The sequence below is a fragment of the Cannabis sativa genome, chromosome 8, assembly GCF_029168945.1.
Source record: "Cannabis sativa cultivar Pink pepper isolate KNU-18-1 chromosome 8, ASM2916894v1, whole genome shotgun sequence".
Classification (NCBI taxonomy): Eukaryota; Viridiplantae; Streptophyta; class Magnoliopsida; order Rosales; family Cannabaceae; genus Cannabis; species Cannabis sativa.
In genome coordinates this window covers 44,895,703-44,923,315 of record NC_083608.1, presented here as the reverse complement: position 1 = coordinate 44,923,315, position 27,613 = coordinate 44,895,703, and the positions used below count along the sequence as shown (strand labels likewise).

Sequence of the window (27,613 nt, the reverse complement as noted above, 5' to 3'; positions counted from 1 at the left end):
GTCCTCACTCATGTTTTCCCAGGAGGTCACCCATCCTTGAAATTGCTCCAAGCCAAGCACGCTTAACTGTGGAGTTCTTTCGAGATGGGCTACCGAAAAACAAGATGCACCTTGTTGACATAGGTAGTACCAATCAATCCATTTAAGCTCTCTTCAACTGTGTAATCCCATACCTACACAGTCTCAGAATCATCCCACTTGACCTTCCCCAGGCGGTGTGGGATTGCACAACTTACCCGGTGTTTCCCCTTACGGATCACGGGACTACTGATTGTCACAGGTTCACCATTTTTCAGTGGTAACTTAATTATTTTTGTAACTTTCATACTCCTCCTATGAAGGATTCGGGTAGCACATTGGTTATTATTGTAACCTTCGTGATGGAGCTAAATTTCATTGACACATGCTCCATACTCAAGCCACACACTTGGTTGTCAAGGCTCGAGTTCAAAATGTAACTTGCTCCAAGTCTTTATGTAACTCCTAGGTTGGAGCCCAAACCTTCTTGATCCATGATGGAGCTCTGACCTTATTGATTTGTGATGGGTCCCTTACCTTCTTGATTGATCACGGAGCTCTCGGACTATCTTTAATAAGAGATGTAAAAGTTGTGCTATATTTAGTACAAAAAGTAGTTTTATGGTAAATTCACACTAAATTTTAACTTTGTGTTCCAATGCACAATTATAAAATTTTGATGTAAACTTTAATATCTAATTAATGTTTTATTAAAAAAAATAAAATTTAATAATTTTATAATCAATTTTATTATTATTTTAATATGTAATACAATAAAAAATAATATAAATATTTTATAATTTAATGTGATAGTTAAATATACTAAAAAAAATAATAGAAATACATAAATGTAAATGAAAAAGTAGTACATTTATTGTGGTGCAAATTTTACATCATACCAAATATTGTGCCAAAATTAATAACTTGCTGTCAGGTTTGGCACAAAATAAGTAATCTATGTTGACAGTTAACTATGATAAATAGATGACACCTGAAATTTACTAATAATAATTCAATAGGTTAGAAAGTTTACCTTTGATTGAGTTTGGAGAGTGTGCAAATAAAATGATAGTTGAGAGAGTTTAGCATTAAAAAATTATTAATTTTTTTTTTTGGCTAATTAGTAATTTTTCCCCTAAACTTTGACATGTCTATATCGTACCTCTCAAACTTTTTTGGTCGTTAAAAATTCCTCTCGAACTATTGAGATTGTTAAGTTTAAGGACTTTTGTCTAATTTCATTCAATTTTATTGTTTCAGTGATTATTTATGTACAAAACCATGCTCCCAAGACTTTGATATCTACCAAATCATGACCTTAAACTTTAATATGTTTAAAATCATGCCCCTTGAACTTTCATCCATGTTAGAATTTTTTTACTAAACTTAGATAAAAGTCCTTAAATTTAACAATCTCAATAATTCGGAGGAAATTTTTAACGGCCAAAAAAATTCAGGGGCACAATTTAATAAATATCGGGGAGAAAAATTACTAATTAGCTTTTTTTTTTATTATTATTTCAATAACTGGTATTACATTTGCTTGCTTTAAGACCAATAGCTTGCTGCCAAGTGGACGGTCTAAATGTTGAGCTACACTCACCAACAATTAAAAAATCTACATCATAGTACGTATCCTCTGTTATTAATGCAAGTAAACTCTTGTGTTTAAACGAGTTTAACCAATAAATAGGAAACACGTAAGCAATTTGATTACTTCAACAACACGCGTAACAACACCATTGACTTGACATAACACGTGGCAAAATTCCAGGAAGACTTGAACGCGGGAAATCCGAACATCCGCGACATAAAATAAAAAACATGATTCAAGTGGGGATCGTGAGAAGCGTCGTTTTCAATACGGACCCTTTTTTAAATTATGGAAATTAGATTTTTTTCTTGTAATTAAAAAATAATTATTTATTTTCTTACATAATAATAATAATAATAATAATTTATTTAGTACAGCACGAGAGAAGTTCTGGGACTATATTTATAGAGGATAAGAAGTCTCACTATCTCCACTACTCTACAAGTCCGTGATCCGAGTGAGATTTCGCAGAGAGAGCTCCAATGGCGACATCGCAATTCTCAGCCAGTTGTAGTAGAACAAGGCCATTTCCTCACTACGAATCTCGCTCCAGATTGATCGATTTCACATGCAGAAGCAGCAAATCGAAGCTGTTTTTTACCAGGTCACTGAATCGAAAGCAATCGAGGCGGTCATTCTCCGTGAAGAGCGTTTCCAGTGAGCCGACGCAGAAATTGAAGGATCCGATTGCCGATGAAGGTCTTGATTGTCTTCTTCCTCATTTTCACTCTGAATTTGTACTTACTTTTTTTGGTATTTTGAATAATGAAATCTTGTGTTTCTGTTATTCTTTTCGTTTATTGACTTAAACATTGGGTAATAAGGTTTATGAGATGGTAGAAAGGAGCTTCTGAGGTCAAATTGAGTTTAATATAGATTAAACATGGCAAATTGTGATAAAATAGTGACTAATTTCTTATCAACTTTAACGAGCTGTGTTTGGTAGGCAATGTACAATTGATCTTTCTTTCATTTTCTTTAATACCTGTTAAGTTCAGATAAAATCGACATTTAAGTGAGTTGAAGATGCTTTTTGATGATCTCTATTCTCTACCATTCGGTTACGATCACACACTACAAATCATCTCAATCATTTAGGATATTTGGAAAGGAGATAGTTACTGGTTGATAATCATTGTATCTACAATCTAGTTAGCTTATTTCTATTTTTTATGCTGGCATCAATCATGTATGAGTAGTTCCTGTTATTTGGCTCAGTTCCAGGAGATGTACATCAGAGAAAAAAACCTTGGTTTGAGATTTTTTTCCTCGTTTCTGTATCTGAACACTGCTTCTTGAGTTTGATTTCTTTAGATTTGATATACTAGATTCTGACATTTAATATATGTCCTTAGAAGCTTCGACCACACTCAGCTCACTCACAACTGATGCTGCATCTGTCGCTTCAAGTATAAAATATCATGCAGAGTTCACCCCATCATTTTCTCCTGAGCGACTTGATCTTCCTAAGGCTTACTTTGCCACTGCCCAAAGTGTTCGTGATTCTCTCATTATTAACTGGAATGCAACATATGACTATTATGAGAAGTTGAATGTGAAGCAGGCATATTATTTGTCAATGGAGTTTCTCCAGGTTTGTCATAATTTATATTGCAATGATTCTGCAGGCAGAAATAATTTATATCACCAAATTATTTTCTGTATGTCAATGTTTTCTACATTTTAAAATTTTTAATTTTGTTTGTAGGGTAGAGCTCTGTTAAACGCAGTTGGTAATTTAGAGCTCCGTGGTGCTTATGCAGAGGCTTTGAATAAGCTTGGACACAAATTAGAAGAGATAGCTTCCCAGGTTAGAACACTCTTTTCTTATAATTTTTATATCTACAAGCTCAAGCTTGGCAACATCAAAGTCTTGTCACTTTTGATTGACACGAGAGTTCTTTCATTAGTATTTTTTATACTTATTTGGCCATTCAGTACATTCAACATTTCATTGTTCTTATGCTGTATCGTTTGTTCAAAAATCAACATCTTCTATTTCTGTTTGTGGAAAACCAACCACAAGAATTCGTAAGCATTGGAAACAGATTTCTAGAATTTGAGGATGAGACGTGCACTTAAGCTGAAAATGGGGTTTGCATACACTTTTTTCCCCTCATTCAAATATAAAGTTTGAAATTGTTTTCTTTCAAAGGGGTAGTTATGGAAACCTATGATGCGATAACTTCAAATTCTAAAAAATCACGATCTTCTAAAATAAGATTAATACATGAGCTCATTTGATAAAAAAAATTCTTATTTATTGTGAAACCAATTTAGCTGTTGTTTCAGTTCAACGATCTAATACGGTATATGACTTCTCTGTGTTATTGTAAATAAATGCTTGACTTCTTTTATGGTAGGAGCCAGATGCTGCACTCGGAAATGGGGGCCTTGGACGGTTGGCATCTTGCTTTTTGGATTCATTAGCAACTCTCAATTACCCGGCATGGGGTTATGGCCTTAGATACAGATATGGTTTATTTAAACAGCTGATTACAAAAGATGGCCAAGAAGAAATTGCTGAGGATTGGCTTGAAGTAATGTTCTCTGCTCAAAATCTTTATTTAATCTGCTTTTGTCTGTAAAGGTTAATGGCATTGTCAGTACATTTACTGTTATCTTGAGTTGTCTGTCCTTAAATAATTATTGTTTCTCCTTGCAGTCGGGCAATCCATGGGAAATTGTAAGAAATGATGTCTCCTATCCTGTTAAATTTTACGGCAAGGTTGTTACTGGATCAGATGGTATAAGACACTGGATTGGAGGAGAAGACATAAAAGCTGTTGCACATGATGTTCCGATACCAGGATACCAAACTAAAACCACAATTAATCTCCGCCTTTGGTCAACCAAAGCTCCATCCGAAGATTTTGATTTGAACGCCTTTAATTCTGGGGAGCATACCAAAGCATATGAAGCCCTTGGAAACGCTGAAAAAGTATGTACAAGCTTAGTTTGCCTTTATTACCTTTGATCATTTGATATGCTTTTTGGCCATTCATATCAGAAAAGTCTTGATGTTGAGAGTTTTCATTATGGTATTGACTATTGAGAATTTCAAATATTGAGGCTATAGCATGTTTTTGGGCCGTTCTTTAGTATGTTGTATATAATATCGATCTCGGATTCCATCTTAATGGAGGTGCCAGAATGGCCAACCAGTTTTGTGCCTGCCCTTGTCAACATTTCTGGTACAAGTTATGTCTAATTATAATTTATACTTATGCGAGTGTCTCTCAGCTCTGGTTGTCTGACTTCCGACGATGCCTATTCTAAATGCTGCATGCTGCTTTAATTTTGTTTACCACTTATAGAAAAGATAAAGATGACTTTTCTTGTATATCAGATTTGTTATGTACTCTACCCTGGGGATGAGTCAATTGAAGGAAAAGTCCTTCGTCTGAAACAGCAATATACATTATGTTCAGCTTCTCTTCAAGACATTATTGCACGCTTTGAGAGAAGATCTGGAGCATCTGTAAACTGGGAAGAATTCCCTGAGAAGGTTGCAGTTCAGATGAATGATACTCACCCAACTCTCTGCATTCCTGAGCTGATGCGAATTTTGATTGATTTGAAAGGTTTAAGCTGGAAGGATGCCTGGAATATTACTCAAAGGTATTACTTTCTCATGTTCTTCATACCATTCACTGTAGAGGAGTGTATTAATACAGACAAGAGACTAGTATCTAAAATTTATTGTTACTATTCCCATCATTTAAAAGAAAAAGGAAATATATATTATAAGTTAGTTTGATTAACGTGAATGAATTTGCGGCATTTTTTCTTTCCCAATTTTGCATTTTTTTTTTCTTTTCTTTAGTACCATCATATTACACTTGATAATGGAATTCAGTTTATATGTTAGATGAAGTTGGTCCCAACCTAACCTTGTTTGGTCTCCACCAACCAAAATATACATTGCACATGTGCCTACATTTTTTAAGTATTCATTATGAATGTATTTTTTCCCTAACATTTCCTCATGTTCCCTAATCTCCATAATACTAGAACTGTGGCATACACAAATCATACTGTTCTTCCTGAGGCATTGGAGAAATGGAGCTTTGAACTTATGCAAAAGCTTCTACCTCGACATATTGAGATCATACAAATGATAGATGAGGAGGTAGGGTTGTAACTTGTAAACCAACACCTAATTGTTTGCTATTTATTGCTCTAACTCCTATTGTATCAATTTTCAGGTTATTGGAACCATAATTTCGGAGTACGGTACAGCAGATTATGATTTGTTAGAAAAGAAACTGAAAGAAATGAGGATATTAGAAAATGTGGATTATCCTGAGGCCTATGCGGATATACTTGTTAAACCCAAAGAAATTGAACCTGTTGAAGAAGTTGAAATTGAAAATGTTGAAAAAGTCGAATCTCTTGATGAAGAAGACAAACTTGGAGAGGAAAGCCCTGATGAGAAAGAACAGGTGTTACCGGAGCCGGTACCAGAACCGCCAAAGCTTGTTCGTATGGCCAATCTCTGTGTTGTGGGTGGTCATGCAGTAAATGGTGTCGCTGAGATACATAGTGAAATAGTCAAGGAAGAAGTTTTCAATTCATTTTATCAGGTAAATATGTCAGCCAGAGGAGTATGTCTTTTCTGTCTATCTATACAGAAATCAGAATGTAATGCAGTTTAATTCTTTTATCTCAAGTGAAGGCCTTTTACAAAGCTGTGAAATTATTTTCCCTTATTATAGCTCTTTTGCAACTTTGGCAGTTATGGCCGGAGAAGTTTCAGAATAAAACAAATGGGGTAACCCCAAGAAGATGGATCCGGTTTTGCAATCCAGATTTGAGTGAAATAATAACTAAATGGATTGGCACAGAAGAATGGGTCCTAGATACTGAAAAATTGGCAGATCTACGTAAGGTAAAAGCAGCAGCAGTGGAGTGACTTTTCTGTATGATTGCCTGAGTTCGTGTTTAGTTAATTTATGTTCACTGAATACAGATTATTATACTCTGTGCTGTACACTTACCGGGATTTTATTGTATCTGATAGTTCGCAGATAATGAGGATCTTCACAGCCAGTGGAGGGCAGCTAAAAGGAACAATAAGTTGAAGGTTGTGTCACTGATCAAGGAGAGAACGGGGTACTCTGTCAGCCCTGATGCTTTGTTTGACGTTCAGGTACTTTAATTTTGCTGGAATTAGGTGTGTTTTTTTTTCTTCTTTTTGAACAAATGTTGGACAATGAATATTATTTTATCACTACAATGAAGAAGTAACTAACTAACTAACTATTAAGGGAATGGAATAAGTGTGACTGTTTTTACAGCATCAAAATTTTGGGTTTTAATACTTTTGAGAAAATTACGGATGATGACAGATGACCCCCACCATTGTTCAACTCCCAATTGATTATATCATTATATGTTTGCTTGATGGTGTAACTGGACTGGGTCAATATTTCGCAAAATTGAACGTTTAATGGAGCTTGTAGATAAATGCATTAGATTTGGCAAATGTGATGCCATCTTTTCTCTATGACAAATTGTCTTAATTTTCTTGTTACTGTTACTGTGTATATGTCCTTCCTTTATGTCTGACTTAAATTGGACCAACTACTCTCAGGTGAAGCGCATTCACGAATATAAGAGACAGCTTTTAAATATCTTGGGAATTGTTTATCGCTACAAGAAGATGAAAGAAATGACTGCTTCAGAAAGAAAAGAAATGTTTGTTCCCCGAGTATGTATTTTTGGAGGAAAAGCATTTGCAACATATGTTCAGGCAAAAAGAATTGTGAAGTTTATCACAGATGTTGGCGCTACTATAAATCATGATCCTGAAATTGGTGACCTATTGAAGGTACACGTAGTTTTTTTTCCTGAAAATGAAGCTACGCATAGCTTTCGTACTCGGTACTAACTGAGTGTTTTTATTTAATTGCTTACTCAAAACTGCGTCACTTCACAATATCTTAATTTTTGGGCTGAGATTATTTTCTCTGATTTTGAGGAAACAGTATATCTCTCCAGTAGGTTTCGTTTTGAATTGACATCTTAGACCTAGAGAACATGTAAGCTGCAACTGTATGGTAGACAGATGCTTCATGATCTGATATTCATACTTCTCATCTCACTGATGTATCTTGGCATATCCGGGCAACATCCTTAAGTGTGTAACCTTATGATGCTAGATAAATGATATAACTCCTCCATGTATGGATTTATGTTAGTTGAATTTTTGAATTAGTTACACTTTAAACTATGATGAGTTGGTTTTCTCAAACCACCCAATTTCTTTGAGCACATGCGTGTTGCCGTTAAGTTTAGCGTCATTTCTCTTACATCATACCTTTATACTTTGTTTTATTAGGTTATCTTCGTCCCGGATTATAATGTTAGTGTTGCTGAATTGCTAATACCCGCAAGTGAGCTCTCACAGCACATTAGGTAATTCTTCGTACTTTTGCATACAAGATTTTTCTTGCTTGCACTTGTTTTCAGTCATCTGCATATATCCGAAATGAAAGACCGTTTTCTTAAATTTGGCCACCACTCATGCTTTATTTATTAGCAAGATTGAGCAGAAAGTCATACCCTGACTTCCGAAGGTCTCTTTTATCTGAAATGCTTATTTTCCTTTCGTCTTCTCCCTTTAGTACTGCTGGAATGGAAGCCAGTGGAACCAGCAACATGAAGTTTTCCATGAACGGCTGTATCCTGATTGGAACTTTGGATGGGGCCAATGTTGAAATAAGAGAAGAGGTTGGTGAAGATAACTTTTTCCTCTTTGGTGCAAAGGCTCACGAGATTGCTGATCTCCGAAAAGAAAGAGCTGAAGGAAAGGTTTGTAGTAATAATAACCATTTTGACGGTTTCATGTTACTCAATTTTTGTTTGTTTAAAAGATTTTATCCATTCAAATGCTGCTCATGAGCACAATGACTTCGTTTATTCAATCTTCTCATATTAACCTACTAACTGGTACGATATGGTAGTTTGTTCCGGACCCACGTTTCGAAGAAGTGAAAGAATTCGTGAGAAGCGGTGTATTCGGGCCTTACAACTATGATGAAATGATTGGATCCTTGGAAGGAAATGAAGGTTATGGCCGTGCGGACTATTTCCTGGTGGGCAAGGACTTCCCCAGTTACTTAGAATGCCAAGATAAAGTTGATGAGGCATACCGTGACCAGAAGGTCCGCATATACATTTCTAAATTCCAATTATAACTCTTAACATGTTTCTTCTTCTCCTTTCAATCCATGTTTCAAACTCTATCTAACTCAGCAAACTCGGGTGACCATTGTTTTTGCTTAGAAATGGACAAGAATGTCAATCCTCAACACAGCTGGCTCATACAAGTTCAGCAGTGACAGAACCATTCATGAATACGCCAAGGACATATGGAACATTCAGCCACTCGAATTACCATAGATAGAAGTTGAGTTGTAATATCGAGTTATAGCAAGCAATAACTAGTCCACCACTGTGTTTTGGGGGATCTTTATTATTTTCTATGTTGAGTTTTGTAGGGTAATAAAGTGTAGCACTAGCTAGCTCAGTGACAGTGTGTATCAATCTAAATAAAGATCTAGTGTTCTATTCTTTTTTGGGTTCTGTGTTTGCAAATTTATGTCGACTCAAGATTTCTCAGAACGAGCACATGGATAGGACAGACAGAGGAGCACTGCTTCAAGTGACTACTACGCCCCCACACCACATGACCATCGCACATTGACTTGCAACAAAAGCTTTATACATATTGACAATACATGTTCTAATGTGGTTGGTTGTAATAAAGACTATAAAATGAGAACTAATGACAGGATCCTCGTTATAAAGAAAACGACATGGAAAACGTGTGGTTTCTGCATTATATAATACTTCAAAATCAGCCTTACTTAAAGGCTTGCAACAGCTTGCACACAGGTCATGTAAGATAATGGAGTTTAAAAAAATGACAATATTTTGGAATGTATGCTTACAACTATACAATATGTACATATTTTGGAATGTGTGAGAGAGAGAGAGCGACTAGCATGCGTAATTATAAATTACATACCCAGAAGAATTATACATAAAAAATGGTGTTAAATTGGATCCATTCGAGAGATATCCAAGAATTAAACTACTTATCCACACGTTCATATAAATGTTGGAACATCAAGCCACTTAACAACTAAAACATAGAAAGAGAACTAATTTGAGGGACCAAACGCAGCTCGGAATTACGAATAGAGCCAAAAAAGCAATGCAGTCAGAAACTCACCACCATGAAGTAGATTAATCAATTTTAGATATCTCCTCAATTATGCGAGAACTATATAAAACTTTTCCTTGGATACTTAGAATCATTCTAACTTGAGAGACTGAAACAAGCTAGCTAAGATTGTTTTCTAAGATGCTGCCGGTCATATTATTACTTCAAAAGAAAAAAAAAATCTTCTATAGCATCATAAAAACAAATAAAAAGAATTTAGATTTCAAAACCTCATCAGGATTTCTACCACACTGCCAATAACCTTAATATTTCACAGAGAGCATACCAACAAAACAAAATAATTAACAGAACTTGATTACCTCAAAACCATTTGCAAGTTCATACAAAGAGTTGACAAATTTTGATACTAGAAGTACAAACAAGATGATGATTATTAACGAGGGGCCTTTTTCTTTCCAGCAATGGCTACTTTCTTACCCTTCAAAGTTCTACAATTGTTCTTGGTGCGCTGACCTCTGCAAGGCAAGCCTTGAATGTGGCGTACTCCTCTATAGCACTGAATTTCCTTGAGTCTCCTTATAGCCAAAGCATTGAAACGTCTCTGAATCAATAAACCCACAAAACCAAGAGAACCCATTAATGACAATGCCAAAGGCTAAACCCTTAAAAAAAATAAAGACATAAGGGGCTTTACCAAATCTCCCTCAATCATGTACTTTGAGACTTCATCTCTAATAACGATAAGTTCTTCTTCAGAAAAGTCTTTGGTCAATTTGTTTTCTATGCTAAGGTCATTAAGAATTTTGCGAGCTCGGGTTCGACCAATTCCATGAATGTATTGGAGAGAGAACTCAATCCGCTTGTTGTTCGGAATCTCAACCCCTCCAACACGAGCACATTTCACGCTTAGACCACCAATCTGATTGATTAAAAAAAAAAAAAAAAAGAGACGAAACCCAGTTTCAGAAACACTGTAATGACCCCTTAATTGAACTTTCTTCTATTTTGAGGCAGGTGGGAGCAAAACCCATCAAAGGTTTTAACAATTAAAATTGAAAAAAGGAAAGAGAATAGAAAATCATTTGAGACATGATTCAAAACCAAACGCTAGCTATCCAAACAAAAAAAGAAAGGGAATTCGAAAATCGAAAGGAAGAAAAAAATAAAGAAGAAATAGAAAGGGTACCTTGGGTGGGGTAGCAATGGGGAAGGAGAGGCGGTTGGAGAGAGTGTTAGTAGGTCGGCCATTGCAGATTACAGCAAGAGAGGGCGCCACAGGCATAGCCAGCGTTTGTGCCATTTTAGCGCTGTAAATGACTGACTCTGTCTGTGTCTCTGTGTGTGTGGATGAAGATGACGATAACGAAGTGGTGATTGGACTGCTTATCCTTCTCCACTCTCCTCTTTTGCCTATTATTTTTTATAAAATAATTAAAAATAGTCATCTTATTATACATCTTATTTATTTATTTTTTAATTTTAAAAAAATGTTAAAATAAAATAAAATTATATATGAACTAATTTCATAAATACTTAAAATAATTAAAAAAAAATTAGAAAAATATGGCTACACAGAATTTTAAATATTTTTTTATTTTTTAAATTTTATTTATAAAAAATATAAACTTTTATGTTTTCATAAAATTTTTGCGTGTATTCTTATTATTATTGCTTTTATTATTATTTGTATATTATTTTTAGAGTAATTTGCAGCATAAATACATAAGTTTAACTCTCGATTGTAAATAAATACCTAAGTTTAATTTTTGACGGTAGTAATAAGTCTGCAAGTACCTGACCGTTAAATGTTAAGTCATTATCCACGTGTCATTTTCTTATTGATATATATAAATTAATTTTTTTAAGAAATAAAAATTCATGACTTAGACCAATCAATGATACAATTTACTTATCATTTAACAAATGAGTACCTACATGAGTTACGAAAATATAACTTAATTGCCGCCAAATATTAAACTTAGATATATATTTGTAATTAGGAGTTAAACTTAAGTATTTATACCCAGTGGCGGACCCAGAATTTAATTGGAGGGTGGGCGTAAATTTTTTTCATATATAAAAATATTCTAAAAAAATAAGTAAATATAAAGAAAAACACAATTCAATATTTCAATTCCCAACTAAAAAGATATTAAATATCAAGCACTAAAAATCTTCTAATAGAAAAAAAAAAAAACAATCTAAAACGATGTTTAAAATATATAACATATTCAATATCTTAAAATTTTAGCAAATATATCAATTTTTAAGCTCATATCTTTAGAGTTGTCATCGACGAGTTTTCATGTTTTGAAAACGATGAATAATAAACTCGTTGTCAATAGCATTGAATACATCCTTTTTGAGATATACTGTCAAACTATCATTCAACTATTGATCTCCCATTTTGTCCCATTTTGTTGCGCATTTGTTGTGGGCAATTAGAATAATTAAAAGATTTTTTTTAAGTTAAGAAGTAAAAAAAATATATTTTTTTTTTCAGTATGGGCTTAAGCCCACACTGGTCCTTCATTGGGTCTGCCAGTGTTTATACCATAATTACTTTTTTTTTGTTATTTTCATATAATTTTTTTATTATTTGTGTGTTTTTTATACAACGTCGAATAAATATAAATAAATATATATTTGAATGTAAGAGTATAAAAATTTTACCAAAAATAATACTGTGTAAATTTATCTATTCAAAGTGTAAAAAAATACCAATTGAATTTCTCAAAAAGAAAAAAGTTTCAAAAGAAAATAGCATGACATTATCTTCTGAAAAAGCATTGTTTATCATGAGAATGAATTATGTCCAAATAAACCCTATTATGTCCAAAAGATTATGCTTAAAAGGCTCTTCAGTAATGAGTACAAAAAAAAAAGCACTATTTGGTGTAATTAATTCTTACTTTGTAATCATGTTGGTTTTTATAAATTCAAGCCCGAAATTCAGTGCTGAGTGGATACTTACTATGGATTAACAAAGGTATTAGTTGGTCAACTCGCCATAATGCAACCATTTGCATTTACTATTTTCTTTTTTGTCTCCTCCATATTGATTTCATAAATTTCTTCAAGGTTGGAACTTTTTTTTTTATTTTTTTTTTATAATAGGCCAGTTAAGCATAAACTGAGATATTATTATGGAGTTACTGTTTTCCTTTGGGACCAAGCCAAATGAACTAGAAAGAGAAAGAGTAAACAAATCTTGTGTTGTGTATAATAATTATCCAACAAAGCAAAAATCAAAGATCAATGATATATATAATATAAAAGATATACAGTTAGATGAGATGGGGTTGTCATGTATATAGTGGGCGGTGACTAAAAAACCATTATTAGCTTAGATGCCATCTTTTTTAATTCTCTATTTGCCTTTTAATTTTAACTAAACACCAAAACCCATTTTGCTTTGATTTCATTCAAATAGGATCAATGATGTACAAAAATCAATTTTGAGATTTTCCCAGGTGAAAAAATTGTTCAAACTATCACTGCAAGAGGTTAAAAAAGAAAAAGAATTGCTGTACTGACATTTACAAGCAATAATCACAAAAATGAAAGCTTTTTTTTTTTTTTTTTTTGCTTTTGCTTTCTTTCTGTATGAATATATCCCCAAACCAGCAAAAAAACAAAAAAAGAATTCAGTTAAAAACAAAAACTCCAAAGGAACTGTAGAAAGAATGACTAATACTCAGTTGGGTATTAAACCTACCAGCAATTCATGCTTTTGGCCGTTTTTGAGCCACCATGATTTGAGGTCAACCTCAGTATTGGCCTCATTCCCAGGTGTCATTGGAACACCATCAAGTACATCTGAGACACCACAAATGGAATGATGCTTCAGTATATTGATCGGTTCTGGTCCACTTTCAGTATCTTTAACAATATGAGCTCTCTTATGGCCCCCCAAAGCTTGGCCTGAACCAAATATCTTAAAACAAATGGGACATTTGTGTTCCTTAATCTCAAAACTTGTCATGGTACTTACTCTATTATTATCCACCTCCAGCACCAAATCCAATGACACCTCATTGAAATCAGTTTTGGTAGAGTTGCCAATAGCTTCAATTCCAGGAAAATCTTCAAACTGAGTGACAGTTTGGCGACTGTAAATCTGCAATGTTGAACAGTTTTTGGGTGTTCTGTGAATAGTTTGGTGGCCCCCAAGTGCTTGGTGAGAGTAGAAAATCTTGTTGCAGGTCCTGCACTTGTAGCAGCCATTTTTCTTAGGAGAATTTTCCAACATTTCAGACCCAGAATTGGAGTAATCAAACTTGGTTTTTTTCTCACTCAAACAAGAAGGCTTCAGTGATCCAAAACCAGTAGCTAGATCCACTCCCACTTCATCATCATCATCATCATCATCATCTTGTTCTTCTTCCAGTTCCATTTCAATGGAGATGACATTACTGTCTTTCTCAATCTCAGCAGTATCAACCAGAGCTAATGCAGATTGATCATCAAAGTTCACTACTTTATCATCACTACTTGCAGACCCAAAATTGAGTTCAGTAAAGCCAGACACTTTCTTGTCATCAAGGAAATAATTGCTGTAATTTGCAAAGCAAAACTGAGTCTTTTCCAACCTTGGCTTTTTCATTTTCTTGAGGGTACCATTGTTCAGAATTCGCTTACTTGTGTTAGGAGACTTAACTTCAAGAGCTGAAGAAATGTTATCAGAAGACTCAGTAAGTGAAGTAAATCCATCCCAATTCCTAACCCCTTTAGACAGCATCAACAAGCTAACAGCAACCTCTTCTACTTCTTGTTGATCATACTCATTATCATAATAAGAACATTCACTCAAATTAGAAACAGAAGAATTTGGAGTGATCTTATTATTATTATTAGCAGCAGCAGTATTATTGTTATTATTATACCTCGATCTTCTTGATCTTTTTTTCTTAACCAAGCCAGAAGTTCCACCACCACTATGTTGACTATCCCCAAAAAGCTTCTCACTCGATTCAATGGGGACCCTAAACCTTTCTGAGTGACTCTTCATGTGACCAGTGACAGCCCTCAATGACTCAAACTCTTTCCCACATTCTTTGCACGAAACCATTTTCCTTCTCTTATTACCCGAGTGATGCCTCATGTGACCAAACAAAGCTCTCAAAGAATCGAACCCTTTATCACAAACATGGCAGATGATTTCTTGCTCTGAAGTTTCTTGGGTCGACCCACCTGAAATTTTGCAAGACTTTTTGGGGTTGACTCTTAAGCCATAGCCAACGCGCTCACCACCTTCCATGTTTGTGTGTACAATGTTATTAAGCTTCTTCTCCGTCTTCGTTGAATTTTTAGCTCCATGACACCTCATATGACCTCCCAAGACCTTTCCATTCAAGAAACTCTTGTTACAGAATTTGCATACATGCTTCTGTTCTTGATCTTTTTCCATCGTAGAATAGTACTGATTGACCAACTAAAATGAAGACAACAAGGGAAACCCAGATCAGAAAAAACAAAACACAGCTCGATTTTCCAACAAAAATCTAAACTTTTCCCGGAAGATAACAAAAGAAAAACACAACCCCGTTCAAGAAACAGAGGAATCGACAAAAACCCAGATCAAAAAATATAACCAAAGTTTTCATAACAAGTAGAAGAAGACTTTGCTTTTTCTTCTCTTACCTTCTTCTTTGTTAAGTGATTGGAGAATAAACCATTTTCGGCTTTAACAAGATCTGGGTCCCCAAATAACCTGCTCAAAGTGGTTGATTCTCTCTCACTCACTAACTCAGTACTTGGAATCTTCAACCAACAGGTCTCTATAACTGAAGAGAAATGGTTATAGTGCCCCTTGTTTTCACAATGTAATGAATTTTAATAGACACATAAAAAGAAAAAACCGACTACAAAGTCAGTATATGGATTTCTTGGACTAATAATACTCTCTATTTTTCTCTCAAAGTTTTCATTTTTACTAAACAAATGAGTTAATTCTCTCTCAAAGGTTTTTATTCTATATTGGTAAGGTGCAGAAATCCTTGCATGGAAGCAAAGCTAAAACAAAAAGAAAAAAAAAATCGTAAATTGGGAATGTGGCCCACTTACTCATTCATCATCTATATATGTAAAGATCAAAACTTGATTGAACAATGCCATATTTGGATTTAACTTTTTACTCTGAAGCATTGGTTTGGTTAGTAAAAAAAATAATTAATTTGGGCAATTTGCTAATTACGTAAAATATATGGGGTTTTTTCCATTTATTTATTAGTTATTAGTTACCTTGTTGTGCTTGTGTGGTTTTCTTATTATTTTTTATGAGCTGTCCTTGGTTGAATATTTTTTCTTTTAAAAAAAGGAAAATGATTAAATATATTCCAATGGATAAAGAGCCTCCATGGTCCCTAAACATAAAAAAGGAAAGAAAAATAAAATAGATTGGATGCATTTCAAGTGAAGAATCTTTACAAAAATATGCATATCAAATAAATTTAATACAAATGATTTGAGATTTTTTTTTACTAATTAGGTGATGAAACAGATATTAAGGTTGTTGTAACAATGTATTTAAAGTCAGGAAATTTAACAATACATTTAAAAATAGATTTTTTTAAATATATTTTTACGAACTTTTTTTTTATTTTTATCTTTACGATTTTGTGTTATTTTAATCTTGTTTTTTATGTTACATTATATTTTTGCAATGGGTTAATAACGGTTTTTATTAAAACAGCGTGTAAACAACGGTTTATAAGAAAAAAAAAATCTATAAATGTAAAAAAAAATAAAAAATAAAAAACTCAAAATTATGTAAAAAAAAAAATGTAACTTTTTAGTTATTTTTGGGTATTTCTAAAATAATCCCTTTAAAATTTATGTATTGATTTTTTTTTTTTAATGTGCATGGATTGATAATGAATTAGCGTTTGGTTGGAGGTAATGAAATGGAATGGAATGGAAAGGAAACAATTTTCATTCCATTCCTTTGTTTGGTTGCATTTTAAAGTATTGGAATGGCATTCCAATGGAATGCTCTTTCCACCATTTTGGTGGAATGACTATTCCATTTTAAAAAGGAAGGAATGACCATTCCAATGTAACAAGAAAAAAAAAATTAATTATTTTTTTATCAATTTTTTTTATGCATTTTAAATTTTATTCCATTCCATTCCTATTCCTATTCCCATTCCCATTCCTATTCCTATATTTTCATTCCTCCCAACCAAACGCCTCCTAAGTTTATATATAATGTATATTACATTAACTACCATTTTAATTAGTAGTATAGGGTTGTTCAAAAAAAAAATAGTAGTATATAGGGTGCCTTTTTTTTTTTGAATGGAGTATAGATTGCTTTTCAAAAATTAACTATAAATAGATTGGGTGTAGCTATACAGGGGAGAGTCTTCATGTTAGAATCAGATACCAGAAAATAATTATTGTTAATAAAGAGCTGAAGTTGGTAAAGCATACATTAATAAATAACAAAACTATAACATTAAGGTTTGAATCAAAAGAAAATGACTTTTAACTAATCTCTTCTTGGCAAGACCATCTCTAACCGTTGTATTACTTTAGGTGTGATAACTGATAGGTTAGTTTAAGTATATTTATAAATTGAAAATGAAAAAATAAAAATATATGTTAAATGAGATGAATATGATGGATTTATCATGAAATTTGGCGTACTAGAATATAATAAGTAAAAAAATTTAAATTTTGGATGCTCAACACGCTCTATTTGTGATCGAAAATCAAGTCTGAAGCTTCAATTTAATTTTCGACTATGATGCATTCACTTTGAGAAAAATATTAACGAGACTTAGTCCACGAGTCAATATTATTGAGAGATGCTAAAAAAGCCTAATGGATTACAATAAGGTATGCACACTCTATTTTTGCATTAGCCAATGAGCCACCAATTTCCAACCATTTGCATGATTCAAGGAACATCCAAGAACAGCCCTCAAAGCTCAAACAAACTCCAACGTTGATTGAACACAAAGAACATAAGTGAAGATTACTCTATGTCTAACCTGAATTTACAAGTAAGAGACTAAGTTTCTAATTACAATATTAGGGATATTTATAGATCATTACACGAAATAAAAACTAACAGCTACTAACTAGTAAAATCAAGTTAGTTTCTCTCTAACTTGTTGAGGTGACACATTACAAAGTCACACAAAATTAACAAATATTTATATTAATAGGCAATAATAAGTAATTTATAATATAATAATATATATTATCAACAAAGAATTAATGGTTACATTTTAAAACATGTTAAAAGAAGAGTTAGAATTTAAAGAAAAAATTATGCACTAATTTTGTAAAGATTTAAAATTCAATACTATTAATGGTGTGTAATTTAATACACACCAATTTAGTATCTCTTTAATCTTTAGAGTAAAATGGTATAAAAAATAGTGTAAAAATTTCACACCAATTTGGTGGTATGGTACACTTTGAAGATGCTCCAAGTGCGACATAATCAACATAAGTTTCAAGGAAGGTTTTGAAATATCATAAAAAATAATCAAAAAAGGGAGAAAATAATTACTTTCACATAATATATAAATTATAAGAAATTTATCTAGTAGATCCTTAAAGAATCGTTCTACTAGATATTTTATTTGTTTTAGCATAAAACAAATTTTAATATAATTTTTTTTTATAATTGCGTGTATTATAATTATTTAGGACCACTTATAAATTTTTAAAAATTTCGAATAATTTTCAATGCTAAAAATAAGAAATAAACAGTTATTTAACACGCATATAAAAAATAATAGTCACGCGTGCACAACACGATATAAATCTTATATTAGGCATTATAAATTACTCAGAAATTTTTAAAAATTTACAAATAGTATTAAATAATTATAACATATAAGATCATAAAAGAATTAACTAAAAAGTTTATCTGAGTGCCAAAACAGATAGACAGTCTATCAAAATACTCTTTTAACAAAGTATATTGTAGAGTTACCTAGAGGCCTAAACTTTAGATGTATATATGCACTTTCCTTTGATTTACCAATTATATATACATAACACTTTACATGTATAGGTGTAGGTCGTTTTCATTTTCAGTTGTCCATTATGAATAATGTAGATCAAGCACCAATAACACAAAATGAAAATAAATAAATAAGCAAAATCACCATGAATGTAGGCACTACATAAGGATAAGCCTAAAGTGGGGGAAAGAGTCAGAGATATGGATACTCTTTGTCATATATATACATACACATAAATGTAAAAATAAAACATAAAATAAGGGTGTAAAAGGAAGAAAAAAAAAACAGAGAGTTGGAGTATAATTAATGATAATATACCATATAATATATGATAATATATAAATGTAATGTACTTATAGGGGGTGACATAGTATGGCCCCACACTTGATAAATAGTTTATGTTATCTTATTTTATTTTTATGTTAATGATGTACATACGAGGTCTACGGTGTTTAAGAGGTTGAAATTGACAACCCTTTGTTTAGTTAAGTCAAATTATTAAATTGGTTTAGACTAATTTAAAAAGGTTGCTTTATGAATTAAATATATGAATTAAAAGGGTTTTATTTGGATGATCACACTCTGCCTTGGCATTGGCAACATGGTTCAGATCCATGAACACAGGCACCTTTGCATTTCCCTTACTTGGAACAAAAAAAGAAAAAGAAAAGAAAAGCTGGCCATTGTTGGATCACTAGATTTTAATTTTCACCTTTGTCCTTAACACACCCCCTCCCCCTTCCCCACCTAAAAAAATACAATTATTTATAATGAAGTTTCTCTGTTAAATGTGCACAATAGTAACATTATTTTTCTTTCGGCTGAAATAAAGTTTTAGAAGCACAATATTTTTTAATTACGGAGTTTTGATAGGATCCGGTATATGATTACCGTTATTATTTTTACTTGGTACTGTTTTTACTATATTTCTTATATTATAGTAGAAATTTTTTATATAATAATGTATACATTTTATTATTTTAAAAAAAAATTATGAATAATTTATAATTCAAAATAATGGAATATACATTTATAAAAAAATATTAAAAATATTAAGTAATAATACATCTGATTAATTTAGTTCAGTTAGTATCATAAATTATTTAGAGTTTCTCGTAAAATAATGGAATGTGTAGTATAAGTGGAATATATACGTATATATAAAGAAATGAGATATTACAATTTTTTGATTAATATGAACAAATATATAAATACAGAAGCAAACATCTGAAGATTCAAACTCTTCTCATGTCACATAAATGAGCACAGTATACACGCACACTCCTTTTTGGCACAATTATAATAAAAAAAAACAAGTCTTAGTTTAATTGATTATTATATAGAATGGTATTATGTTAATAATGGGTGTGTGAATGCACTACCTGTCACGTGGATTTATGCTTTGTCATGCTTCTTCACCAATACATAACAGCTGCACTAAACCAAAAGAGTCTTGCTTTATTATTTCTTTAAACAAACCATTAAAATCAGTGTTAAGAGTTGTTTCATCTAACCACCTAAGACTGTCAATCAAATCATATCTTATTAAAACTTTTTCTTTACTTTTTTCTCTTTTAAGTCCCAATTTAGCTTTTGTTACAGTGACAGAGACAAGTTACTTGTAACTACCATGAACTTTTACTTGAGAGATGAACAACTTCTTCACAGCCTTCTGCATAAAAGTCATATTCCTTTGCTTTATCACCCTTTGACAAATTACCAAAAATGAAACTAACACCAACACAGAGAAAGAGAGGGGGGGAGATCTATATGAAAATGAATTTTATTATACTCAAACAGGTGGCCCTGCGTTGAGCTTACAAAGAAAAAGGTAACCAAACAAGGGAGAGTATAAGAAAAAAAGAATTTCATTGTTTTTTCTTTTGATAAATAGACATTTTGCCTTATTCACTTCTACAAGAAAACCTTGGCCTCAAGACTGTATTGTTGCCAATACCCATGGTCATGGGACTTATTGAAATGGAAAAGAGTAATTTCCTCTTGCAGATAACAATGCTATATAGGCAAATTTCCATTAGAGGTTAATCTAAGCTACTAAAGTTGCTTAATCCGTGGAAGCAATAAACTAAGAATCACTCGTGTAAACCACAACAGTAATCAGTCGCAACTAACCTCCAACAAGTTGTACTGGGGTCAGTCCAGGGAATCCACCAATTTCACCATATTTAACAATTCAAAATATTTGTAATTGCCAAGGTTGGAAGTCGGATACGAAGTTGCTTCTAAATAAACCATCTAGGATTGAAGATATCAACCAACACTACTTTTACATTAGCTCCCCAGACTTCTCTCGTCATGTGGACAGTATTGTTCTATTCCGTCTCTCTGAAACTCGTAAGATGTGCAGGAATCATCTTGAAAATCAGACTCCTCTATATCATTTTTACTGGGAATTTTTCCCAGCAGATCCATATCAGTTTCACCATAAGTACCAGGCGAATCCTTAACGCCCACCCTTGTACCATTATCTATTATGTCCCCTCTATCCTCTTCATCCGTCACAGTACTAGAAACCACAACAGCACTATCTTTACAACCATAAATCTCATTTGCATCCTCCAAGTCTTCATGGCAGTCTTCCAAATAGTGTTGCTGATAATTAACTGAAGCCTCTTGATCAGCAGGAGACTCTACAACAGAGTCCTCACCACCCTCAAGATCTCCAAGATCACTTTGTTGCCACTCATCATTGTCACTATCAATGTTTAGCGGATCAAACCTGTTTTGTCCAGCACGCTTTCGAAGCATGAAGACATTAAAATAATAGCTCACAAGGTCCTTGATCGTTCGAGAAGGAAAAGCCATAGAGAGATGATCCCAAAAGTTCTTACCTAACGAGAAAGGGTTTGCAAGAATAACATCATGGAAAATATGTCCTTCTTCTTCAGTCCATCGCTTGGCGACCTCCTCACCCATATCACAAAGACCCAACTCCTCAAATAAAGTTGGTCCAATATTTTCCCTTAATTTTTCTCTAGCTTCAATAACATGTTGTCTCACACATCTGATAGAACCCTCATCAATGCACACACAGTCATTTTTACTTGCTCTATCTTGTGAGAATGCATCCGAAAAGGGCATGGAGATGACACAAGTACCCATCTTCTCCTCATCTTCATGAACCATAAGGTCCAGGCTAGATCCACATACTGAATTTTGAGTAGTAGTTTGATAATCTGACAACTTTGAACCCTGTTGATCCCATTCTGGAACATAAACTTGATGCTCTGGACCTATGGGAACTGACCTTTGAGGAGAATAATCAACTGGAGATGCATGAATGTCATCTGATTGAAATAAACCCCTCAGTCGCTCTCCATGTTCAAAGTAATCTGGAAATAGTGATACATGAGCAGCTGTATCCAACCTTGTATCTCCATCAATGACACTGTTGTTGAACCACAAATAATGAGAAATGCTACTTGAAACATCATTATCAGGTTCTTTCGTCTGCTTTGAGACCTCAATAATCAAATCACTTGAAAATCTTCCTTTGTCTTGACATATATTAAAACTGTCATCACCTTCACCATATCATCACAATGGAATATTTTAGTCAATATCTCCATTTAATTGCTAAGCTAAGTACTCTTAAGCAGCAACATAATGTTTTCAGCCATCTTGATGAAAATAAATAAAAACAGCTATTCAAGACTCTGAGCAAATTTACTAAGACAAAGCACAAATTTGACGAACGTCCAATTATAGCAGAAGATACCCCACCATAAGTACTGTCCATAACAATGACTCAGCCATTGATTCAACCTAACTGTAAACAATTGAATGGTTTATTTATACCTGAGAAAGATTTTTGGTGAGCATTCTGAGATGGAACAATATCTACAACTGGAGCAAGCTCATTAACACATTCTAATTGTCTTGGGTGCTTGGAAGCAACTTCACAAGAATCCTCATCAATAAAGGGCCGCTTGTTTATCATTTTTTTTGGCTTCCCGCCAGTAAGAGTTGGCTATATTTAAACCAGTGGATCATAAATATACAAGCCACATAAAAAGTTTTAAACACCTAACGATTGCATGTGAACCAACAAGCAAAGCAAACAATGTCTACATGAAGTAAAACAATGATAGAAATACAAAAAAAAAAAGTAACTAGGCAATCAGGGTTCAAAGTCAAATAATAAACAATTGTCACTCCCATTATCTACTGAACATAAATTCACGTAAGACAAATCTTTCCACATATATTAACATATATAACACAAAACTTTCACTTATACCAAACTTTTCCTCTTGCAAGTTATTGTGGATATAAAATTCAGGAAATATATGTACATTTTTAAGTAACCAAATTTAAAGTAAATGCACCACCGAGTTCTTGGACTAGCGGTGGGGACTCTGTAACAAAAAGTGGAGGTTTGAGGGTTGAGGTTAGAGATTGTATATAGCAAGGGCCCATTAACATGTCGTGTGATATATGACAAACCTAACTATTATTTAAAAGAAGGAAAAAAAAAAAAGTAAAAATAAAAGAGAATTGGATAATAGCTAAATCATTATCTTTGTAGAATTCCAGCGTAGAACTCTATACAAAACAGAGAGAATCACTTGAGAAAACTCAAACAACCAAACAAAGTTTTAACCTTCACTCTGTATTTCATCCTGATTAGTAGGCTCAAAAACGAAAGTACAGTACCTGTTGAGAGTGAAATAATTGCCTTATCCGGCGGCCGATGAGTGAAACGGACGTCCTCCTCTCCGATCTCCGATCTCCGTTGATAATATTTCTAGGGTACCGCTGATGACGAAAGCCAAAAGGCCGAGAGAGAGAGAGAACCAACAAAGCGAAGATGTTGTCCAATGACTATGGAAGGATGAAATTGAATGAAACCCACTCTGCTTTATCATTGGGCTTTTTATTGGGCTTGGGCTAACAAACATTACTACCACCATCTCAAATCCAATGCTTATGATATACTTTGGTATAAGAATCTTACAAAAATACCCTTTTTTTTGTTATTTTATATTTTTACTGTTATATTTTTTTTTTATATATTTTTACTGTATTAAGTTTTGAAAAATATTTTTTTTTAGTAAATTAAAGAAAACAACTAGAACAACTTAACAAACAAAATGAAAATCACTATAAAACAACACAAAAACAACTATAGAACAACATAAAAATATCAAAACATTAACCTAATTGCAATGCGCAAAACAATATCAACTCCTCAACATGTTTTTATATTACGAAATTTTATTCTTTGCTTAGTTTTGACAGCTTGATTTATCTTTTTATACTATTACATTATTTTTTTTCATAGAATTTATTGTTTTTTTTTTTGACAATTCATAAAATTTATTGTTACAACTTCGTATTTTCAACTTTTTTTCTTCTCTCTTCATGGACCAAATTACACATTATTAATGGTGTTAGAGTTTGAATCTACATTAATATGGTGCATAATTTGTTTCTTTTTTTTTTATTTTTGCATTCTGACCTTCAAATTCCATGAAAGTCCAATTGATCACTAAGAGGGTGGATGTCAATGGTCTATGCCCTGTTTGTGGTCTCCATGATGAAATAATAATGCATGCTCTTGTCTACTCTCCTATTGCAGCTCAAGATTAAAATACTTAAAACTATATCACAAAAATAAGATTAAAATACTCAAAACCATATCACAAAGTAGGAGTGTTCATAAAAACCGAAAAACCGAAACCGACCATCAAACCGACCAGACCGTAACCGAATTTTCGGTTCCACGTCATCACCGAATTTGGCGGTCGGTTTCGGTTTCGGTTTTTTCGACATGGCGGTCGGTTTCAGTTCTTGAAATAAAAAAAATAGTTTAACCAAAAAACCGTCAAAACCGCCAAAAACCGCCCCAAACCACCTAAAACCGCCAAACCGAAAACTGCCAAAAACCGTACGGTCGGTTTTATACGGTTATAATTTCTAAACGGTCGGTTACGGTTTTCGTAAAATAAAAACTGTAACCGACCGGTCGGTTATAAAATTTTAAAAACCGACCATAACCGACCGATTTTCACCCCTATCACAAAGACAAGATTTATCGGAGTAGCAAAAATTGAATCGCAATAGCAAAAGACAACCCTCACCAAGCTACAAAGTTTTCATATAAATAGCTTAATCTTTAGATTTAAGATTGACACCCAATAACCGATTCAATTCAATTAGAATCCAACTTTTATTATTCAATCCAATCCTATTATACTTAGATATCCAATTTTTTGTAAATTGATTGAATTAAATCGGTTCAATTGAATAAATTGGATGTTGTCCACTTTGCATATAAAAGATGTGGAAGGAAAACGACATTAAAGTAGTAACTCATGTTTTTAAGAGGATCCTATTGGTAGATCATAGATATGAGTTTTTTTTTTACTCTTGCTTGGGAGGCTTGTAATGTTAGGAATTGTGTGCCCCATAAGAAAATTTGTAACTACAATGGCTTCTATGTTAGAATGGGCAACGAATTATTTACATAATTTTTGAGACATTAGTTAAGAAAAGTGGTATAGATACGGTTCTACAAAATTTATCTATTTTTAGGATAGGGTGGGCGGAGTCGTTGCTCAAGACCCTTCAATTTAAAAGGTCTTTTAGTTTTTTTTTTTTTTCTTTTAATATATATTTTTTAAAACATTAATCCGTTAAGGTCCCAAAAAAATTTTAGAAAAATAGTTTAAAATCTTATTTGAATTTAATTTAGATTTCAAATAAAAGGTTCATTTTTTAAATTTTCTTCAAGACCCCATAAAAGTAAGACACGGCCGGGGACCACATAAATGGAAGCCATTAGGTGGCTTGATTGTTAATTAATGTTGTTGGGGGTTGTTGTAGTATTGTTACAAATTTTACATGTGCTTTTATGGATCCACCTTTTTCTCCTCTCATTACTATTAAAATGCTAGTCTATCACATATATTTACAAAAGAGCATTATGCACTGCTCAACAATTTTTATTGGTACGCTCCATAATTGGTTAGCGATATTCTTTAAAATATATTGTCTTAAGTTATATGTGATTTAATATATAATTACATTAATTATCCTATTATAGTATGACACTAAGAAGAATGTTAGGCACTAATCATACCTTTTAGCAATTCGTATTTACAAATATGGTTTGGTGTTGGGTGGAGTTAAATTGTAAACATAGTACAAGTGTGGGTATGTTGAACAAGCCTCTAGAGGAAAAGTGAGTTGGATTTGTAATGAAATGTATGTAATAGGGCATTTTGGGTGCAAATTTATTCCAAGATTTATCAATAGTGTGCCTCATTTGGCAAAACTTTTAGTTTTTGGGATTAGGAGTGCAAATGGATCGTGTCAGATCTGATTTGCTATGATCTGACTCAATGTAAATCATGTAATAATCCGTTCGCCCCGCCTCGTTAGATCGAATACTCAAATCGGATTAGATTCGACCCGACTTCTTTTTCTTTCCTTTTTTTTCCTTTAGAATTTCAATTTTATATCTAAACTTATAATTTTATATCCATTTTTAATTTTGAATTCGAATTATTTAATACTATACTATGTTTGATATTGACTTGTATTAATAGATTGTGTAAAGTTATAATATATTTTCAATAAACTCGACCCCAACACCAACTACGAGTCAGGTTCGAGTCCAGTTTCGGGTCTCGGGCTCAGGTCTAGGTCTGAGTCTTGGGCCCGGGTCCAAGTTTGGGTTAAGGTCTTGGGTCTGGGTCTAGATCTAGGGTCCCGAGTCTGAGTCCGGGTCCCGGTCTCGGGTCCCAAATCCTGGGTTTAGGTTCGGTCTCGAGTCTTGGGTCTGGGTTAGGGGTCCGGGTTCAGGTCTCAGGTTCGAGTTTGGGTCCGGTCTCGAAACACGAGTCCAAGTCCAGTCCTGAGCTCGGATCTGGGTCTCAGAACCCGAGTTTGGGTTTGGTCCCAAGTGCAGGTCCCTAGTCCAGTCTCGGGTCTAGGTTTGGGTCCCGAGTGGATCTAGTTCAAGTCCAGGTTTGGGTTCGGGTTTGAGTCTTGAATTAATTTTTTTTTTTTTAATATATTGAAATCGGATCAAATCAAATCTGATTCGAAAAAAAATTAGGCAGGGCGAAATAAATCTGATCATATATCTAATAATTATTTGAATGTTTCGGATCAAAACTTCGACCTAATCCAACTAAATAGATATTTTTGATATGCGTACTTGAGATGGAAGAGAAACATTCTCTAACAAAACATTCTCAGTTTTGTTAAAAGATATGTATTTTCCTTGTATTCCTTATTTTTATTAAAACATTATTATCATAGTTTATCAATATTTTTCTTACTCGACTAAAAAATAAATCATAATTGTTTTCTTTCAAAGTGTTTAAAACTATATAAATTGTCTTTTTTAAAAAAAGAATATTTCTATTTTATTTCAAGTGACATGTCTTTCAATTTTTAAGTATACAAAAATATATAAAAGTTAGTCAATGTGATTCCTTAAGAAAACTAAGGAGAAGCATTAGAAGCATTCTATTTTCTTTTTCTTTTTCATCCATGTGTTTTCCACCAACTTCTCTCATAGTATATAAGAAATTATTAGATTACTATACAAATATTTTTCATGACACGAGTTCTATAAAGTGTCACCAAATAATCCCTTAAAAAATAACCACCAAATAAGCAAGAGCTTTCGAATGATTTACCTATAATATAAGCCTCAACAGATGCCTTTTCGGTATAAGGTAGGTTGTCAACTATTAACACCGACAGACAACTAACCAAAATCCACAGTTTCCAGATTCATATGTTGTTTATGGCTATACTTCTCTAAAATAAGTGCATATATACATA

The 27,613-nt window shown here is 33.1% G+C and overlaps 4 protein-coding genes across 4 annotated transcripts; 1 reads left to right on the top strand and 3 right to left on the bottom strand.

Annotated features, from left to right (window-relative positions):
- Window positions 1-1,916: 1,916 nt before the first annotated feature.
- Window positions 1,917-9,431, top strand: LOC115700460 (alpha-1,4 glucan phosphorylase L isozyme, chloroplastic/amyloplastic). The gene is made up of 15 exons (XM_030627999.2): window positions 1,917-2,311; window positions 2,968-3,206; window positions 3,321-3,422; window positions 3,976-4,152; window positions 4,278-4,553; window positions 4,962-5,233; window positions 5,627-5,744; window positions 5,821-6,198; window positions 6,351-6,503; window positions 6,636-6,764; window positions 7,209-7,445; window positions 7,956-8,032; window positions 8,242-8,428; window positions 8,581-8,781; window positions 8,903-9,431. Exons 1-15 carry the CDS (start codon window positions 2,095-2,097, stop codon window positions 9,017-9,019), a joined length of 2,880 nt encoding a protein of 959 aa, XP_030483859.2. The 5' UTR covers window positions 1,917-2,094; the 3' UTR covers window positions 9,020-9,431.
- A 713-nt stretch (window positions 9,432-10,144) lies between these two features.
- On the bottom strand, window positions 10,145-11,326 carry LOC115700461 (small ribosomal subunit protein uS13c). The gene is made up of 3 exons (XM_030628000.2): window positions 10,993-11,326; window positions 10,501-10,725; window positions 10,145-10,407 (listed from the first exon to the last, which is right to left on the bottom strand). Exons 1-3 carry the CDS (start codon window positions 11,104-11,106, stop codon window positions 10,240-10,242), a joined length of 507 nt encoding a protein of 168 aa, XP_030483860.2. The 5' UTR covers window positions 11,107-11,326; the 3' UTR covers window positions 10,145-10,239.
- A 1,924-nt stretch (window positions 11,327-13,250) lies between these two features.
- LOC115698836 (uncharacterized) lies at window positions 13,251-15,957 on the bottom strand. Its single transcript, XM_030626032.2, has 2 exons — window positions 15,450-15,957; window positions 13,251-15,240 (listed from the first exon to the last, which is right to left on the bottom strand). The coding sequence occupies exon 2, from the start codon at window positions 15,214-15,216 to the stop codon at window positions 13,504-13,506; it is 1,713 nt and encodes a 570-aa protein (XP_030481892.2). The 5' UTR covers window positions 15,217-15,240; window positions 15,450-15,957; the 3' UTR covers window positions 13,251-13,503.
- Window positions 15,958-20,557: 4,600 nt separating this feature from the next.
- Window positions 20,558-23,654, bottom strand: LOC115700307 (uncharacterized). The gene is made up of 3 exons (XM_030627875.2): window positions 23,468-23,654; window positions 22,610-22,781; window positions 20,558-22,335 (listed from the first exon to the last, which is right to left on the bottom strand). Exons 2-3 carry the CDS (start codon window positions 22,749-22,751, stop codon window positions 21,083-21,085), a joined length of 1,395 nt encoding a protein of 464 aa, XP_030483735.2. The 5' UTR covers window positions 22,752-22,781; window positions 23,468-23,654; the 3' UTR covers window positions 20,558-21,082.
- Between the last annotated feature and the right edge of the window lie 3,959 nt (window positions 23,655-27,613).

Coding starts and splice junctions, on each gene's coding strand:
- LOC115700460 (XM_030627999.2), top strand. CDS start 2,095: ATGGCGACATCGCAATTCTCAGCCAGTTGTAGTAGAACAAGGCCATTT. Junction 3,207..3,320: donor TGTCAATGGAGTTTCTCCAG/GTTTGTCATAAT, acceptor TTTTGTTTGTAG/GGTAGAGCTCTGTTAAACGC. Junction 3,423..3,975: donor TAGAAGAGATAGCTTCCCAG/GTTAGAACACTC, acceptor CTTTTATGGTAG/GAGCCAGATGCTGCACTCGG.
- LOC115698836 (XM_030626032.2), bottom strand. CDS start 15,216: ATGGAAAAAGATCAAGAACAGAAGCATGTATGCAAATTCTGTAACAAG.
- LOC115700461 (XM_030628000.2), bottom strand. CDS start 11,106: ATGGCACAAACGCTGGCTATGCCTGTGGCGCCCTCTCTTGCTGTAATC. Junction 10,726..10,992: donor CCATTGCTACCCCACCCAAG/GTACCCTTTCTA, acceptor TTAATCAATCAG/ATTGGTGGTCTAAGCGTGAA. Junction 10,408..10,500: donor ACATGATTGAGGGAGATTTG/GTAAAGCCCCTT, acceptor TTATTGATTCAG/AGACGTTTCAATGCTTTGGC.
- LOC115700307 (XM_030627875.2), bottom strand. CDS start 22,751: ATGATAAACAAGCGGCCCTTTATTGATGAGGATTCTTGTGAAGTTGCT. Junction 22,336..22,609: donor TCACCAAAAATCTTTCTCAG/GTATAAATAAAC, acceptor GATATGGTGAAG/GTGATGACAGTTTTAATATA.